Source organism: Neopelma chrysocephalum, unplaced genomic scaffold (assembly GCF_003984885.1).
Source record: "Neopelma chrysocephalum unplaced genomic scaffold, ASM398488v2 Primary Assembly neopelma1_59, whole genome shotgun sequence".
In the NCBI taxonomy this organism is placed as follows: domain Eukaryota; kingdom Metazoa; phylum Chordata; class Aves; order Passeriformes; family Pipridae; genus Neopelma; species Neopelma chrysocephalum.
The window spans coordinates 31,063,919-31,081,753 of record NW_020897714.1 but is presented as its reverse complement, the minus strand read 5'-3'; the positions used below and the strand labels follow the sequence as shown (position 1 = coordinate 31,081,753).

Below are 17,835 nucleotides of genomic sequence, written 5' to 3'. Positions count from 1 at the left end.
GTTCAGGACTGGTGCTTGAAAAAGACATCTTTTATCTGTCAGCCAGTAAATCTCACATTGAGTTGCAAACATACTGGAGAGCTTGAATTCAGCAAGACCGTTTTTATGAATAGAAACATTTTCAGAATAGACACTCTCCTGAACACACAGTTGTTTTACAGGAATTAAAGAAGTCCTTATGGTGGATGGATAAGCCAACTCCGGATAAAATAAGAACCAGACTATACTTTGATCTTCTGTTTGAACAGAACCTTTTAGAAGAACTGAAAAAGTTCTGAGTTTTGTTGGTCTTTTTGCCTTCTTCCTTGCTTTTCTCTTTTCAGGCTTAATTGGGAGCGAATAGTATACAATATGAGATAAGAGGCTTGTTTGTAGTATTATTGACGTGAAGTATATCAGATTTGCAATAAATGGTTTTTCTGGTTTATCAGCATTACTCAAGATCTTGGATATTGACATGCACATAAAGCAGAATCCTCTGACCAAAATCCAAATACCACACCAACCAACATATCAGCTACAGTGGCCACCACTGTTAACCTGGCTTTTCACAACAGCCATAAATCCCAAAGAACACAAATGAAGTATGAGCAAACACTGAGTTTTTCTCAAATTAACACGACACTTCCAGGTCATCCAGTAAGTAGTATTCCATCCCTTGTACCATCTCTGCCTTTTCAGTAACAGATGATTGATGAGGGGATTCCAGAGGAAGCCGCAGAATATAGTCCCACTGCAATCCTCCTCTAGTCTGAACTTTTGTCTTGCTTTATACAAATCCTTGCTATGCATTAGAGAAGTTAATAATATACAATGACTCAAAGAAAATAGTCTCTCAATGAGAGAAATCGTGGCTGTTGAAACAACAGTTTCACAAAAGGAAAATTCCAGATCCACTGGTCAGTTCTTTCAGCAATTCCGTGCACTTACATGGAGTACTCTATATTTTGAAAGTGCTGTAAAAAATAACTAGTGGATAGTCTTGGAAGCCCCAGAAAATAACTACTGGCTTTTTTTTAGGATTGGGATTCTTAGTGGTAGGGTTGACAAGACCTTAAAGATCTGAGAGAAGCTGGACCTGCACTGGCATTATAAACTGGGGAATCCCTACCCTAAGGTCACCTGTTAGAACTATTAGGCAGCTCGTCTTTACCTCAGTGATGTTTTCTGTGTCTAGAGATTACGTGATACATATTTTTTGGTGGTGCATGTTGAAATCAAGAAAAGGGTTAACTGTATAGTCAAAATTGTTCAGAAATTACTAAGTAAGTGTCTTTAGAGTGTTTGTTTGAGAGGGTACCCTGATGATACAATAGTACTTAGCTCATACCATAGTGCTGCTATCTTATGTTGTCTTGGCTGAGTGCGTTGTTTAACTGTACCGAAAAGAACTGGGTGATGAGCTCTGCATATATCCTGGTGTGGTTTGACAGCAATACTTCACAAAAATTAACTCTTGCCACTCCTTGAACACTTGAATGGCTTTGAGCAGATATTAAAGGTGTAGCAAACATGTATTTTTCAGAATCCAAGGTAATAATTCCAAGAGATTTCTAAATGCCGGGATCAAACTCTGGAGTTTACATGTATTTCCAGCCAGTTTCCTGTCAGGGAGTTCTATTCCAGCCACATCCATTTTCTTTACACAGGGAATATCTTGTTCCCTTTAATTGGAGCTGCACTTAGTCTCAGATCTGCAAGTGTTTAAAGTGAACAGTGACAGAGCCTAAGTGCCAGAATGAAATCTTGTGATCCCAAGAACCTCTTCTTAGCTTCTGTCTACCCTGATTGTGCTGAAACTTCCCAATTGCATGAGATCCTTAACTTAAAATAAAGTGCACTCAGAAGTGCTGCTGTCTCGGTAGAAATGAACAGAGTAGCACTTATCTTCCTCAGAGATCTCCCCGGATCCACAGATGAAGTGCTGCTCTGTGGGGGTTAGTCTCTCCTCTTGCTGTGGGAGGTTCAGATGTGTGTTTCCCACTTTTGAGTAGAGTGGCCCAACCACCAGAATGGTGGGGAGTCTGGGACTGACTGAGATGTGTAATGTTTTTAATGAAATTGTTCAAACTGACCAAGAAACAATAAAAGAGTAATTTGGCTGCAGAAAGATATTTCTCTCCTAGCTTAATGAATTAGGTAGTGAAACAATTTTAATACTTCGTCCATGGCCATTTTCATGTAAAATGAAGAAAGAGGCTATGGAAGAGAGTCTGGAAGTTCGAGGGCCATCTTCTCAGTTGTGTGCTTTACCTGCCATGCTAGTGGATCATCATCGTAGTACTTAACTTTCCCATAAAAGCAAGTTTTCTTCATCTTGTAGCAGCTTCTAGAGGGACTTACTGCATTTGACTGGTTTGTAGCTGCAGCTTTAGTACCTGGCAGCTGGAGCAAGATTTTGGGAACAGCAGGGTGGGTTTGTAGCCTCCAGGCACTGGAGGGCTGGCCCCAGCTTCACCATTCCCGGGTGTTATCAGTCATTCCTAGTTGTTGAACTGTTGGGTGTGTGGGGCACAGAGAGCTGTAGGCACTGCCCTCCCTTCTTCCTCCTCGGGCAGCACTCAGAGGATTGAGGTGGTCCCTTCTCTCCTCCTGAAAGCAAAGGCCTGATGAGGTCCAAAGGGAGAAGACAGGGTTGAATTGTGGAGTCCAAAGGCAAGGAGCGGTGAATTCAAACACTAGTGGGGGATAGTATTTAAATACTGTCCCCACAGTATAATAAATATAATAATAATGGCCCATCTTCGCGAACGAAGATTTGGGGAAAGGTCTTTTACCTTTCCAGCCTGCGCAATGGATTTTTTTAGGTGAGACACAGCCTGCGCTGAACTGAGCCCACCCTTTAATCCTAAGGTTCATCTGCCGGGGCCAAGCAAGCTTGGACAATGGCAGTGAGGTTCTCAGGACGTAGGTTTGTTTAGAGTGTCCTTCTCATAGATGGATGGCCACACAGGGCTAACGACCTCCATCAGGCCAGGAGACCGGGATTTGAACCCGTGGTCGCAGCAGTGAAAGTCCTGCACGCTAACCACTAGGCCACCAGATAAGCTTCCTTATTGACTGCCACAGATCAGGCTGTGTCTAAGGCACCTAATTCTATACAGTATATAGACAAGTTATGTGTGTAACTGGGAACAGTGTGTTCATGTATGAGTGACGTGTTCCCACTCGACTCTGTAAGGAAGATGCCTGTGATGTTGATTTTATTTGGTTTAGGTATTGGAGGTTGTTGGGTAGGTTGTGTTATGGGTGGGGGATGAAGTAGGGCTTATCAGGGTGCCAATGGGCTGGTTGCTCCCAGGGGCCTGGGAAATATGGGGGCTTCTCCCTCACTGGCTGGGCAGGAGCAGGGCAGCTCCAGCTCCAGGCATGGGGCACATCCATGCGGCCAGGCTAAGGCTAGTCCCAGTGTGGACCAGGTTTGGCAGGGCTGCAGGGAGCCAAAGACTGGCCCTGCTGTGGCATCACTAGGACAAGGGCTGACGACCTGGGGTCCTGAGCTGTGAGTAGGATGGGGGGAGTCCTGGGCTTGGGCTCCAGGCCCTGGCACCTGTCAGTAGGCAGTGAGTTAGACCTGCTGTGTAGCAGCTCCACCAGATGAAAATGGTTCATTTCTTCCTGCTTTACATTTTCTGAATAGTCTAACGATAGGTTTGCTTTCACATCCTTTGAGATTAGTCTTTATTTCAGACAATGCTTTCAACACTAAAAGGGTCATAAAAATAGACAGTTCCTGAGAGCTTAGAAAGAAAAACTGCTAGTCTCTCATCCTTCTCCCTCCCCCAAATTATTTGATAATGGAATGGGAAGCTTTCCCATAATCTTTTGCTTGATTTTTGCTAATATGAACCTGTCAAAGATCGTGGCATTTCCTTAGTGTGTGATGTGGAGCCAGCTGGAACCAAATAATCCACCCACGTTTTTCATCATCTTTGTATCCTGATAGGAGCTTCTGCTTAGCAGAAATGAGAAAATACCTGTTATTTCTTCCTTGCTGTCATGGTGGCCATACTGAGGCTGTTTCCTACTTGGCTGAAGTCTAACTAGATCTGAATAAGTGTGATCAGATGAAAAATAAAGGGTTTTCTGCTTGGAACCCAGACCTTACTCGTACAGCAGTTCAAGAGAAAAGTAATGTAAGAAATTACACTTTCCTTTCTACTCACTGCGCCAAATAAATATTTTCAAGGATGTAGGAGCATTCCTCCTTTGGCTTGAAGATGCAGAGATTTGAGTCTGCAAAAATACATTCCTTCATTCTTAACCTTACTCCTACAGAAAGGAGAAATACCACTCTTTTGTAAGCATGTGGACCTGCTTACCAGAGAACATGAGTAACTTCTATTATGATTTGAATTGTACTCTTCCTAACAAAAGCATCTACAAGGGTGGACAGCCAATGCAAAATACAGCCCCTCAGCCCTTTGGTTTCAGAGCCTGATGGCTCTGCAGCTGGAGGAAAGAATCTCTTCCATTTCACTTTCCCACTTCCAGGCTCTCTTTTGGTCTGTATTGCATCTATTTTAAGCATTAATGTTTTGCATGTAATATCTCTCAAAGTCTAATCCATTGCTATGGACCCACCTAGTGACGACTTTATAGATACTTTATATTTATAAAGGCACTTTGGGCTTACCTTTTTGTGATTTTTGTTAGGTTTGGAGGATTTTTTTGATGTTTGAAATGGGTCACAGTACCCAAAATGAATACTTTCCATGAATACTTCCTTCATTCATCTCTGTGTATTTAAACACTGGGAAAGCAATGACATTTATGTGGCTACCTGTGGATAAAGGCATGAGCACGAGGAGAGTGGTCACACTATTCAGGAGGTAACCACAAATATTATAAGTGAATTTTACATCACCAGAAGTAAGAATTGTCTGTATTCTGAGTGTGAGGAAACTTTTATTCACTGGTATGGGAATGGACATGTATCAGTATCAGCTTCCAGTTTAGAATGATGCCAAGAGGGATCCTGGTTTGTTTTGTAGCTGACTCAGTGAACGTTCTAAGTCTGAAAACTTCTATAGACACGCAAACTGGAAAGAATTAGGGAATGTGTGTGGCTTTCAGCAATAATCTACAACCTCATGGCTTTGTGCTGTGATCTGTTGAGATTTTTGGATAGCCAGGAACAGCTCAGCAACATCTGACACTTTAGCAAGCACTGGTAAGTTTCTGAAAACCCTAGAAAGGTGCTCCTGGTTTATCCAAGGAGTGACTGTAGTCAGGCTAATGCCAGAAAGATGCACAGAGTTTACTGTCCACATGATGTGGGATCCAGTTAAGCATGTGAAATGGGGTCTGCTGCTTTTGTACTGCCCATATAGATGGAGGTGAGCCCCCTTCCTGATGTTCATCAACCTGCAAATCTGAATAGTCCAGCAGATTTTCTCACTGCAGTCCTCCTCAGGTAGTAAACTCACTGTGTTATATTAATAACTGAATATTCACATATGAGCATCCATTGCGGTACACAGATATGTGTGTAACAACCATTAAAAACACAATACTAAGAATTTTTCATTGAATATCCTGTATTTTAGGGGTAAGTTACAGGTCCCACATGAGAGAGGGGCAGAGAAATTGTGTATATTTATCAATAACAAAAGCAACGTTTGCAGCTAAAATTTTAGTACAATGAGACATTTTGTAAAAATATGTCTTTTTTAAATAAAAACCATAACCTGTAAGGTTTTGGTTAATGTTGAAACTTTTCCATCTGGTTTCATGTGCTTTCTATCCCCCCATGAAAACAGTGCAAGCCATCCACAGTAGCCACACAAAACTCTGCAGTCAGATTTGTAAATGTAAGTCATTGGATCATTTCTAAAAACCCACAGTATTTCTCCTTATATGGTCTAGTCCAGCCATGTCCAGAAACTATCAAACCTCTTACGTGGTGCAAAATCTACATCTCATAAAATCTCTGGTCCAACTGCCAGCTGAAGGAACCCGTAGTTCCCTCAGTTTTGGAGAGCTGATGCCATTTCATACCACCTTGACAATGACAGGCTCTGATTTTAGAGGCATCCTTGGTAAATCAATGCATGGTTAAAGTTTATTAACCCCTGAGGTCTTACCAAGTTTAGAGTACGGACTTGCCTCCAAGTGAAAGACTTGGTTTGCACAGCCCAGTATACAGTGTTAGGAAAGGAAGTGTGGTGTTCGAATAGGTGTGGCTTAAAACTGGAGGATGTCGTGATTTTTGCTAGCTAGAAATGCAAGAGAACCCCATCCAAAACAAGCATAATGTCTTGGGGATGGGTTGAAATTACATGGAGTAAATTCAGATGTTTTCTAAAAGGCCGCCCACATCAAGTTTGTAAATAATTTTTCCCTCAGTACTGTAATATAGAATAGTAGTTAAGGACTGTTTCCTTGGTATTGTAACAGAGAATAATAGGTAAAAAGGATAACAGGTTTGCTGAGAAATCAAGTTATTTCCTTGACATATTCTATCACATAAGACTCGAGAGAAATCTAACCTGTAGCCATTCTTTTGCAATATAAAGGATTAGCTACTGTCAAAGAAAAAAAGTGAAGGAAAAGTAGGTGCTAAACTCATCAAATGAAGAGCAATAGAGTAGCAGGTAAAGTTAGACATATCAAAATGTGCTACTGGAAATTGATGATGAGCTCAAATAGGGCTGCTAACTTAATATGTAGTCTTTCCTTTTAATATTGGCTTCTAACCTGTAAGGTTGGAGAAAGCAATTTTTCTGCTTCTCTTTAATTGAACAGTAGAATTGATGCTGAGAATTAGTCTAATGACTTTTCTTTCCTTACTTGATAAATTGGTTGAAATAGTAATAAAAAATAAAATTGGGAGGCATATAGATGAGCATTGTGATACTATAGCTATCCATCAGCATAGCTTTTGTAGAGAAAAATGATGTATAAAGGTAATTCCTTGAGCTTGTCAACAAATAATAAAATATAATCACTAGATTTTTTTTCCTTTAAAGAAAGTGTTTGAAAAAGACCTTTACAAGGGGCTATTAGAAAACTGGTTGTGGGATAGGAGTGCTTTCAAGAATTAAATAGTCTGAGGGACAGAAGACAAAACTCAAAGTGTTATCAGTGTTTGCTGTACAAAAACTGCAACGGGGTATCCAAAGTCTGAGTGTTGTAGGTGGTGTTTCACTTATATGTGTTCATGAATTAAAAATAACTGTGAACAGTGGTACCTAAACATTTGTGTCTGAGGCAGAATCACTCAAGTCAGGCCTGGAGAAGACAGTAGAGGACTCAATGCAGGAGGGATGTCAGCACCACAAATGGGGTGCTGACAAAGGCAGAATGCTCCACTTGAGGCAGAAAAAGGGATGTGATGATGGTCAATGCCCTGTTCCAGTGTAACTCTGACCACTTGGGAGCAGAAGGGAAGATGGCCTATGTTTCCTTATGGAATACTTAATCAAAGTACGTGGCATGATCCAAAGACAAGATCCACTGGTTGAAAGTGTAATAAGAAATAATGCTGAAAATACTAGAGTGACATATGTAGCAGGTCCTTTCCTGTAACACTGAGTTTGTTTCTGTATGAGTTAGGATTCCTGAAGAATCTGTATAGCAGAAACAGAAGTTCAAAAAGAAGCAGTGCAAATTTTAATCTTTCTTCGACTGACTTCTACATGAAGAAAGAGCTAGAGATTATTTAGAGAAAAGATAAGTAATAAACCCTGAAGTTTATGAAATAAAGGATGAGATCGATTACTTCTTTTTACTTTTTCAGTTATAACGAGAACAAGTCATTCAGTCAAATGCAAACATATAAAATAGAAAACAGCCTTTTATTCAACTTGTAATTCAGTTTTAGTTCAGAAGTAATGTATAATTATGTACTTTTCTAAAGTAAAGTATATGGCAGAGGTAAAGCAGTCAGCAGGAGATGAGGGACAGAAATAAATTTCCCCTCCCTCCCCATTATAGAACGCTTGTCCAGTCTAAGCCCACCTGGATTTGAAACACCTAAAACTTAATATAGTGGAGGACTGACTCTTGCTTTGAAGCAGGCTGTACTTTGTGTCTGAGGAAGAGTTCTCACTTAAATTCTGTGGTGATTTTTCAAACTATCATAAGAAAATTTGCTTCTATTAAATGAGGTGCATTTTTTTTGTGTGCAATGAAACACAAATCTCTGTTAACATCGTTTTTCAGTGGCCCTATGTGTCATGACCCACAAATCACTATAAAAACTGTGATCTTTTTAGAGATTGTAGGCACAAAGCTCTGTATGGTTGCTTTTGTGCCAAAGGCCTGTCTTAGCTGCATACAGCAGGTTTTTACTTTGACTAGAGTATTGAGGCCCCTTTGAGATATTTATGGCAAGTTGCAAAATCAATAAAAAAGACAAGGCCGGTTTAAAAAAAAAAAAGAAAAGAAAAAAAAAGTAAGTGTCTCTGTCTCCTATTTTCCACCCAATTTGCACTTCTGGAGACACCTGCTGCCATTCTATTGCTAGCCTAGAATTCCTTAAGAAAACAAGTTTCACCTGTGACATTCTCACTTGTGAAATCCTTGCCCAGATTTTGAACCACATTGCTCTCAAGAAAGGGCAGTGGCTACATGCAAATACCAGGAGAAATGGTTGACAGGACTGATCGTGTGGGGTCAAATGCTAAAAAGGTATGTATGAATGTGATTTCATTTCCTGAAGAAGTGTCAAAGGACTATCTCTGCTGTCTGATGTGGTGACATTCACTGTTTCTGCATTTTGATGTTTTTCTCTGTATGCCTCAGGCTGTTAACATGCAGAAGTTGTCTCATTTATTTTAGTTTATTTATTGGACGGGGGTCAGGCACTTTGTAAATTATGGACTGCATTCGCAGTGAATCAAAATATTTAGGTTGCTTGTGAGGTTCAGTCCTTGGCATTGTATCACTAATTACTTTTACACAACTCTGAAATAATGAAAAAGGGAAAATGCATCAAAAGAAAGAGAAATTAAACTTTGTAAAACAAAACAAAAGCCACATTAGAAAGTGTTATTTAAAGGGAAAAGCGGGTGACCAAATGTGCAGTCTGGACTCAGTACAATGTTATATGGCAAGAGAAGAGACACTCAGCTCTGGACCTTCTCCAGGCAGACAAAAATTTATGACATAAATTTTCTTTGATAAACGTTCCTGAGAAACCTCTTTGTATTTTTATCTTAATGAATGTTTGTCTCAATCCAGTGCTCTTTTTTTTTCTCCTGTGTTTTTTGTTGGGTTTTTTTGTTGGGTTTTTTTTTTTATATTTCCTTTCTGATTCTTTTATATTCTGAATATACCTCAATGGCAACTCTTGAAGATCTGTCTTACAAGCTAATTGGTACTAGAAGGCAGTCAACCCTGTACCTGGATTGCATTATGGCTTTTGAAGAGTGTCCCCAGATATTCCGATTTTCCCATATTTATGCTTCAGAACACTGTAGCAGTATTTTCTCAGTTTTTGCCCATACAAGGTACAGAAGCATTCCCAGGAGCCTTCAGCATGCTACCACGGCAATGTTTCTAGCCTCTAGCTGTCCCATGTAATGAGAGATGAGAAGCAAGAGTTAAGTCTCCATAGAAAGAGCAATAACAACAAGCCATTGGTCTGTTTTATACCATACTTATGTATTTATTTCTCTGTAATAGTGGCTGAATTGAAGTCTGTGTGTTGAATGTAGGAGTTCAAATTTTTGCTTTTACTCAGAAGTGGAAAATCACTTAGAAAAGTGCATCAGAGGACCATTAAAATAAATTAAGGCTTACGTATGCTTTTGTAAGTTTATAAATGAAATGTAACTTTACATACTCATTGATTGCTGTTTCAGGTGTAAGATAGCAATGTGTTTTATAACTCCTTCCCTTGCATTTAATGTTATTAGAATCACTGCTTAATTTACAGATTGATCTTTACAGTGACATATATAACAAGTTAAATATCAATAGAGTGCATTTGATAAACACTGATTTGTATTAGTCTTATCATAGATAGAATGCAGGGACCTTGTGCAGGGCACAGTAGAAAGGGAATATATTTCCAAATTTGTTCTGAATTTAACATTTTGGTATTTATATTTTTTGAAACACTTGCTAGATAGCAGTTACATGAATCCTTATGATTATACAGACTGAAAGGGAATAAAATAGATAAACAGTTTGTAGAATGTAAGGATGTTACCTTTCTTTGTGTTCTCTGTCTAATTCCAATTGCAGTCATAACTGTAAACGGGTTCACATAGAAGATATTTCTTACAAAAGACCTAATTCTTCACTGCTCCTCTAGTAAAAAGTGATTAGCAAATGATAATATAATTCAACAAAGTTTATAAAATGGAGGGCAACTGTGAATTCAGCTATATATGCTTGAGTCATGCACAACTCCAAAGAGTTCGATCTGGTTAGCTCAGGGTGGCTGTAGTTCTATGCTTAAAGCGTCACAAACGATTGTAACGGCACTAAAAGAAAACCACTTCTAGTAAGAGAAGCAGACAGGAGATGTACGTGTGGGTGGGGAGAATTTCGATTGCAAACACCAGAGCAAACCTCATGACCACAAGAGGAAGGCTGGAATGCCTTCACAAACCCCATAGGACAAGGTGCTGTGGATTATTCTAAAACACCCTTGCACTTTTAGTTTCATGTTGCTTGACGGTCAATGGAAGCAAAACTGTTTGTTTTAAACCCAGCATCCTTAGTGCACAGGTTAGTAAGAGCAGACTATAGTGGGAAAAGCAGTCAGATTAGAAATACAGAGACAAAATATGACGACTCCAACCCTGTCCAGTGGATCAGTTAAAAAAAGAAACAGAATTGTTATGGTGGAAGTGACGAGAATGTGGTGGTGAAGGAATGATGAGAGCCAGACAGAAAGACCCACTGGGTTAAGCAGAAAGATCTCAATGTCGGTGCACTGGGAATCCTGCTCAACAATTATTACCTACTACAAATAGATCAAAGTTGTGGGTTTACGATACTTAGCCTCAGAAGCTTATGTTTAGCTATAAAACGGGTTGCTTGTTCAGAAGAGACTTGATTTCTACCAAGCACTCCTCCACACACACGCAGGGAGAAAGGGAGTAATTTCCTTTTGATGGGAGCTGGTTATCTGTATGAAATGAGTTGGGTTCATTGTCGGGGGTATTGTGGCAGGCATTTACATGTTCAGAACAGTCATTGGAAATGACACTGAAGAAGAACATTCCTGCTGGCATTGTCATCGGGGAGGCTGAAGATCGGATGGGCACTGACAATAAACAGACCCATCACTCAGAGAGGAATCATCCCGACTGGGATGGAGGCAGAGCAAGGATTCTGCACGTAAGGTGAGGCTGTGGGCTTCGGTCGGGACGGTATGTTCCGTGCAAGATAACCGCGCTGAAAAAAGAACATTAAAAAAAAAAAAAGACTTGGAGCAACAGGTTCCTATTTTAGTAACATTTTATGTTGAGAACCTTAACGAGGAACTGTAAATTTGAAATCCAGTTAGCTCCTTAAATCATTTCGAGCACAGTTCCTATCCATGGATATGCTCTCTATTTTTATGACTTTTTTTTTTTTTAACTGTCCTGGTTTTATTTAATTTTTTTTCAAGCTGCTCCTGTGCAGACCAAGAGTACTAAGACAAACAGCAAAGAGACCCTGTAGCTAACTGACAGTATAGATAAATAATAAAACAAGCTATATCCAAAATATAGGGGGATGGAGGGGTGAGGGACCAACACATAACACAAAAATCAGGGATGTGTCATCTTACTGATTTTTCTCATTTTTACGAATAAAAGTTCCTTGTTGCTAAAATAGCTATGTAATTTAATTTTATATGTATTTACATATGCCATTTTTCATTTCTAAAAAATTCCTACTTAAGTTATGGTTTTCAGCTATATTAATGTTGAGGTTCCTGTACTGATGTGGAGAGGACAGGGAAAAAGAGTGCCAACCTCCTTTTAAAAATGATTAGGGACTTTATTGTGATATTTCGGGAAGTTTGAATTCAGATTTTAGATGAAGGTTCAGATTTCTTCTTAAGGGTAGCATCAGCTCTCTTTTAACAGGGAGGGTTGCAGATGGTAGGGCCCTGCTGAAAGTGCAAGTAATAGCTGATAAATGAGGGCTTCCCACTTGCAAATGAGATGGTTTTACTTTTTCCTTGAAGAAATTCAGTAAATTGAAAAACTCTAAATAGCACAGAAATTTCAGTCCTCCAGACCGCCTTCTCCTTCTCAGATTTTGCCATACTATATTCAGCATTCAGGTTTGCCAACACTGAACATGCCTGATGTGGCATTTACATTCCTTAAAAAAGGCATAGATTAGTTATATTTCTAAGAGTTAACTTCTCCTCTTGACACATGTACTTAATTCCCATTAATGGAAATGGCAGCTAGGCATGCACACTGAAAGGAAAAATCTGTTCCTAAGCATATGATCCAAACTGCATTGTAGCTAAACATTTCCATGCTCTGAAGTAAGCATTCATTATTTGCAAAATATTCTTCATAGTAAATGCATCAACCCCACTCCATTCTCCCTCCGCTCTCCCGTAACCTGTTCCAAAACACCCTTTCTTAAAAGTCTTACAGATTCATTCTTAATGCTGCAGTTGTTTCGAGTGTGTGCCTAAAAAAGAAAATCCATTTAGGATCTTTGGAGTTTTGCATATTTGCTGTGAGAATTTTCCAGTAAATCATTCTGTGGAACATCTTACATTTCCTTGGACTTTGTAGGTCTCTATTATTAAAACCTACAGTGGAAACAACAAAACCAGAAAAGCTCGTTTTTTTATTTTTCCCAGCACTTCCTTTACTTACCATATTGCAGTATCTGCCAAAGGCACTAGGCTGAAGTGCTATCATTTGAGGATTAAAAAAAATAAATTAATGTTTCATTTAAGGTTTTCCTTCTGCCAGTGTGCTTGTATAAAGACCTGTGAATTCTGTCTGTGCAATATTCCAGAGTTATGGTATTTCTAACTTGAGCTGGGTGGATAATTGATTTTTTGGTTCACCTCTTGAACTGGAGAACCACAATAGCGAAAAAAAAATCAGTTAAGCACAAAAATTCATATAGGAGTTTATGATTTGAGTTGTTTCCCCTCATCCAAATGAAAATCAGAGCTCTTTTGTTTAGTTCAACCCAAAGTGCCCTCTTTTACCAGGACTTGTTTGTTTTGGGCACCCCTTAAAGGAAGCAAAGCAAAAGAAGTGCAGACTCACTGAAATGCTGGGGGAGCTTTCATTTTTCTCATCAGTTAAAGATATTATAACTTATATCTGAATTCTCAGTTTGGGAAGAGAGAACTGAGAGAACTGAATGTGCTTGTTGGAGGTTAAAAGTGGGTTTTATAACTATGACCTGCCCTGTAAAAAGAGGCATTTTTATTTATTTATTTATTATGCCTCAAAAGGTTTGCAACAAGATAAAATTTCATATGTTAAAAACTGGACAGATGTATGTTACATATATTTTCTTCTTTTTCAGTGGGTATTTATCCCCATTTCTCAGTCTTTCCACTTTCTGATATGTTAGCAGCCTTTGTGACATGTCCTGGCAATTTCTAAGAAGTAAGTCTAAAACTTAATATGATTTCTAGAAGCATTTCAGAGATTCCCTCCAACCATTTAACTTGCTTTTCTTATCTCTTGCAGTTGTAGTTGAACTTACTACGAGAACATTATTTTATCCGAAAGTCTATACAATAGGCTGTTAGTAATCTGTAAGTACAGTACAAGGATACAGTAATACAATATTAATACAGTAGCAACAGTAACTTTTTTTTTCTACTTTTCAGACCCAACTCTTTTTTACCACACTCAGCTGGGAGAGGGAGCACAGTAGTTACAGAAAATGTGAAATGGAAAAATGTAACAGGGAAGAAGGTGTAGGTACCTGAGCACAAAATGTATTGGGGTAAGAGTAATTGTAAAGGAGGGTATGGGAAAAGAAGGGTTTATGTCAGAAGCATTCAGGGGAATGATCTCTACTTCCTTCCTTTCTTCCATTTCCTCTCCCCTTTTCAGCTCTCCCTCTTGCTCAGTTATCTTAGTTTTCTCTCCCAAACTTTTTTTCTTCCCCCCCCCCTCCTTTTATTATGGTTCTTTCTACTTCTTCCTAGTCTTGCTCATGTCCTCTTCTATAATTCCTGATCTGGATGGTGCTTTATAATCATATTAGCTGAGGGCCAGCAACCCAGGAGTGCCATTGTCCTAGGCATAATACCAGCTTGAGGGGGTATGTGAGCCCTGAAAAAGTTCAAATAGGAAATTATATAGGAAGGGGTAAAGGTATGAGAACGGATGAGGGAAGGACGTGGTAGAAGCAGGGCAGTTGTGGAGTGGAGCCAAGTTGAAAAAAGGATATGAGAGCTGAGTGGAGCTAACATGCACTCAAAATAGGGTATTCCTGTTCTACCAAAACTGTTGAGATTTATCTTTCTTTTCAATGAGATGGTCTTAATTTTCCTTCAGCTGGGGCTTCTGTGTACCTTCACTCTGTAGACTTCTCCCATGGCCAAGTGTGAGGAACCAGGGGAAGTAAAGCAAGAACTGGCAGAGAAGGAACAGCATTTATGGATGGGCAGTGGTGCATCAAGGGGAAAATGAAAGACCAAAAAAAGGGGCCCTACAAATGTGAATACAGCAATGAAGTATGTTTTAAACAAATAGTAGATATAAAAAAAGCATGTCTCTGTGGGAAAAACAGCTCAAATATTCATATATATGTGTTTCAGCAGCATGAGGACTGTTGTCGACTGTGAGGCACGTGGGATCTTTGTTTCTCATCCTTTTGCTGGAGTTGGCTAACTGTGTCAACTTGGGCAAGCTACTAAGCCTGCCTGCATCTCAGTTTCCTTATTTGAGGCCAAATTCTCCTACTAAGTAGCCTCCTACTCCACACAGAGGTTTGCTGATTTGAATGGAGCCCCTGCGGAGCGAGATACTTTTCAATACAAATAAAGTTTTGGAATCGGCCCTAATTATATTTATTACCTGCAGAGGAGTAATGTGAGACTTAACATGGTTTGAGACCCTCAGATGAAAGAGAAAGTATTTGGAATTGTTCTTTTTAATCATCTGCTGCCTTTTCAATGTCTACTTCATGGCTGTCCTAAAAGGGCTAGCTACTAAATAACAAGTGAAAAATCCTTGTACATATTAACTAGGTTTGTCAGGCTCCTATGAATGGACCTCTGTGGAAAATATTATTTGCTAGGGGCTACTGAAGGAAGTTGGTTTACCCTGCCCCACAGTGAGGAGCCATTAGATCTCCCTCATGCCAGAAGTTGACAGATTGTATGCGACTCGGCTCGGAGCGCCGTGGTGGTGTAAGGCAGGCTGGAGGCAGCCTTTGCAGATCCTCTTTTATGAACTGCAACGACGGCGCCTTCGCAAACTTGGCTCCGGCGTTTTGCTCCGCGAATGCTCTTAATGCTCTTCAGGGATGATGCGCAGAAGTTGCGAGTGGGTTTGCTCCTCGTGATTAAAATGATCATCTCAGGCTTCCAGCTGATGATGCCTTTATGCCAACACTGGACTGACTGGCCCCTGCGTGAGCCTGCTGGTTTCTAACATATGCATTGAGAGGGAAAAGGAGCGAATTAAACAGTGTAGCTGTTGGATATTAAAAATAATAAGCTTTTCTGTTCGGCATTCTTTTTAAGCCAGTGGGCATGAAAATGTTGAACATCTTCTGGCCGCTCTGTGCGAATATGTGTGTGTATTTCAAAAAGTAAAGTTGCTCTCTCTGTGCCACAGTGAGGCAGGGATAAGAGGGGAAGAGAGGGGGCAGTGGACCTAATCAAACTGTTGTGGGGTCAAAACCTCGTGGTTTTTAAAGGCCCTTAATGTTGTCCAGCTGCAAATTAAAGCGGGGGGGGGGGGGGAGAAAAAGGAGAGAAAGGAATTAGGGCAGGGGAACTGGAAAGAATGGAGAATAGATACGTGGGTGTGTGTGCACGTGTGTGTAAAAGAACAGGGAGACCAATTTTTTTCCTCTTTTTTTTTTCTTTCCCCTCCCTCCTCTTACTGCAAGTTCGGTGCCAGGCCGGACACGGGCCGCGCAGACTATTGAGGCATTGTGCGCTCCGCTTCCAGAGTAGCCCCCGGCTAATCCCCGCGGCTTGGACGAGAATTTCCCCGCGGCGTTCTCCCGGTCGCTGCCCCCCTCTCCCTGCCGGGGCGGGCTCGGGCGGTGCAGCCCTTCCCGCCGGGGCGGGGCGGGATGCGGTGTCCCCGGGGCGGGATGCTGGTGTCCCCCGGGTGGGAGGCAGGGGCTGCCGGCACCTCTGTCCCCGCGTGTCCGAGGCCCGTTACCTGATTGCCTCCCTCGCCTGCCAGATTTTTATCTAGATAATTGGAAGTGCGGCGGAGGCTGCGCTCCGCCAGCCAGCCGAGGGGCTCTGCAGCCGCGCGTCGTCCACCTTGTTATCAGGGGCTGTCTGGGCAGGGGAAATGAGAGCGAGCCACGGCCGAGGGACTCCTATTGCTCGCCCAGAGTGGGGGGAAAGAAAGGGGAGGGGTGTGTTTAAATAGAAAACGAGAAAAGCCCTAGCAGACGAACGGAAAGTTTATTTTTGTTGTTGTTTGTGCATGCGTGTGTGTGCGTTCGTGTGCGCGCCCGCTGTTTTGGCATGTGGCTACCTTTTCCCTTGCACACAACAGGGCTGTTTGATGGAGTTTGGAGCTGAGGAAACTTTGGGTTTGTTGCCAGGACGGTTCGCAGCACTTTGTGGAAAGCAAGAGCTAACAGTGAGACCGACAGAGTGAGTGACAAGTTGTTTACAGGTTTCCTTGAAGGGGCCTCTGCTATATTTCAATCTGTCAAAGTTGCTTTTCTTCCCTCAGAACAATGCCTGATTGTTGTGCGGGGTGTGTTTTTTTTTTCCCCTCCCCAAAGAGAGAGAAAGAGGGAGAGAGAAAGCGAGAGAGCGGGGAGGGAGGGGGGGAAAGGAATGAAAATTCTTCGGAACACAAATGCCTTTGGTAACATTTTTATGTCTAATCTCTTCTCCCCTATTTCAACTCCGAGAGTTGATAACTGTTTCAATTTAATCAGTCTGCTCTTGTTTTATCTTCTTTCTCCACTGATCTTCCTCAGCGCAGGGGATTTGCTCCTGGTTTGCCGGTTTAGGTGGATTGTCGGGCTGCCTTTTTTTTTTTTTCCCCTCCCTCCTTTCCCCCCCACTCCACCCCCCTACTTATCCCCCTCCACCTCTCCACGTTTTTTTAGGACATTGAAGGAGTTGACTTTTCCCGTTTGGCGGCGGCGGGCGAGCAGAATTAAAAGGAAAGGACAGGCCCCCGGAGGTCGCCCAGCGCGGCGGGGGGAGCTGCGCGATCATCCTGCTGCGAGCGCGCTGCCCCTTTAAGAGACTGGTCAAGGAGTCCTCGCTCAGAGCGAGCGAGCCGGGAGGGAGGGAGGGAGAGGGAGGGAGGGGAGGGAGGGAGAGAGCGAGCGAGAGAGAAAATCAATCGGTTTAGAAGGTTTGGACTCACTTGACAGGTTCAGTTGGAGGCGACCATAGGTGGCTGCTGTGACAAAGGGAAATTGTGCTTTTCCAGCATGCTAACTGACCCTGATTTACCTCAGGAGTTTGAAAGGTGAGTCGAGTTGTTGGGGTGGGGGTTGTGTGTTGGGGGGGGTGTCTGTTGCCCTTTTATTTTTAATTTTTTTTCCTTCTGTTTCGTGGTTTGTTTGTTCTTGCATTATTTTTATTTTTTTATTTTTTTTATTTAATTTACCCGAGCACGCGTGTTCGCGCGCGTCTGTGCGCGGATGGGCAGCGGGGACATGGACACGGGGACGGGCGCGCAACTCCGGCGCTCGGCGGCAGGAGGCCGGGGAGATGCTCCCCCC

General features: G+C 41.5%; 1 protein-coding gene across 16 annotated transcripts in view; it reads left to right on the top strand.

Annotated features, from left to right (window-relative positions):
* The window catches only part of SOX5 (SRY-box 5), a 641,934-nt gene that overhangs the window by 327,836 nt on the left and 296,263 nt on the right, over positions 1–17,835 (top strand). For 4 of the 16 annotated variants that reach the window (XM_027680816.1, XM_027680815.1, XM_027680800.1 and 1 more), the window contains exon 1: positions 17,403–17,579. The exons of 8 other annotated variants lie outside the window; for them this stretch is intronic. In XM_027680816.1, the coding sequence (XP_027536617.1) occupies positions 17,542–17,579 (38 nt within the window). In that variant the 5' untranslated portion in view covers positions 17,403–17,541. Of the gene's footprint in view, positions 1–17,400; positions 17,580–17,835 lie in introns of those variants that run through there. 4 more of the 16 variants (XM_027680817.1, XM_027680802.1, XM_027680801.1 and 1 more) reach the window with 2 other exon arrangements.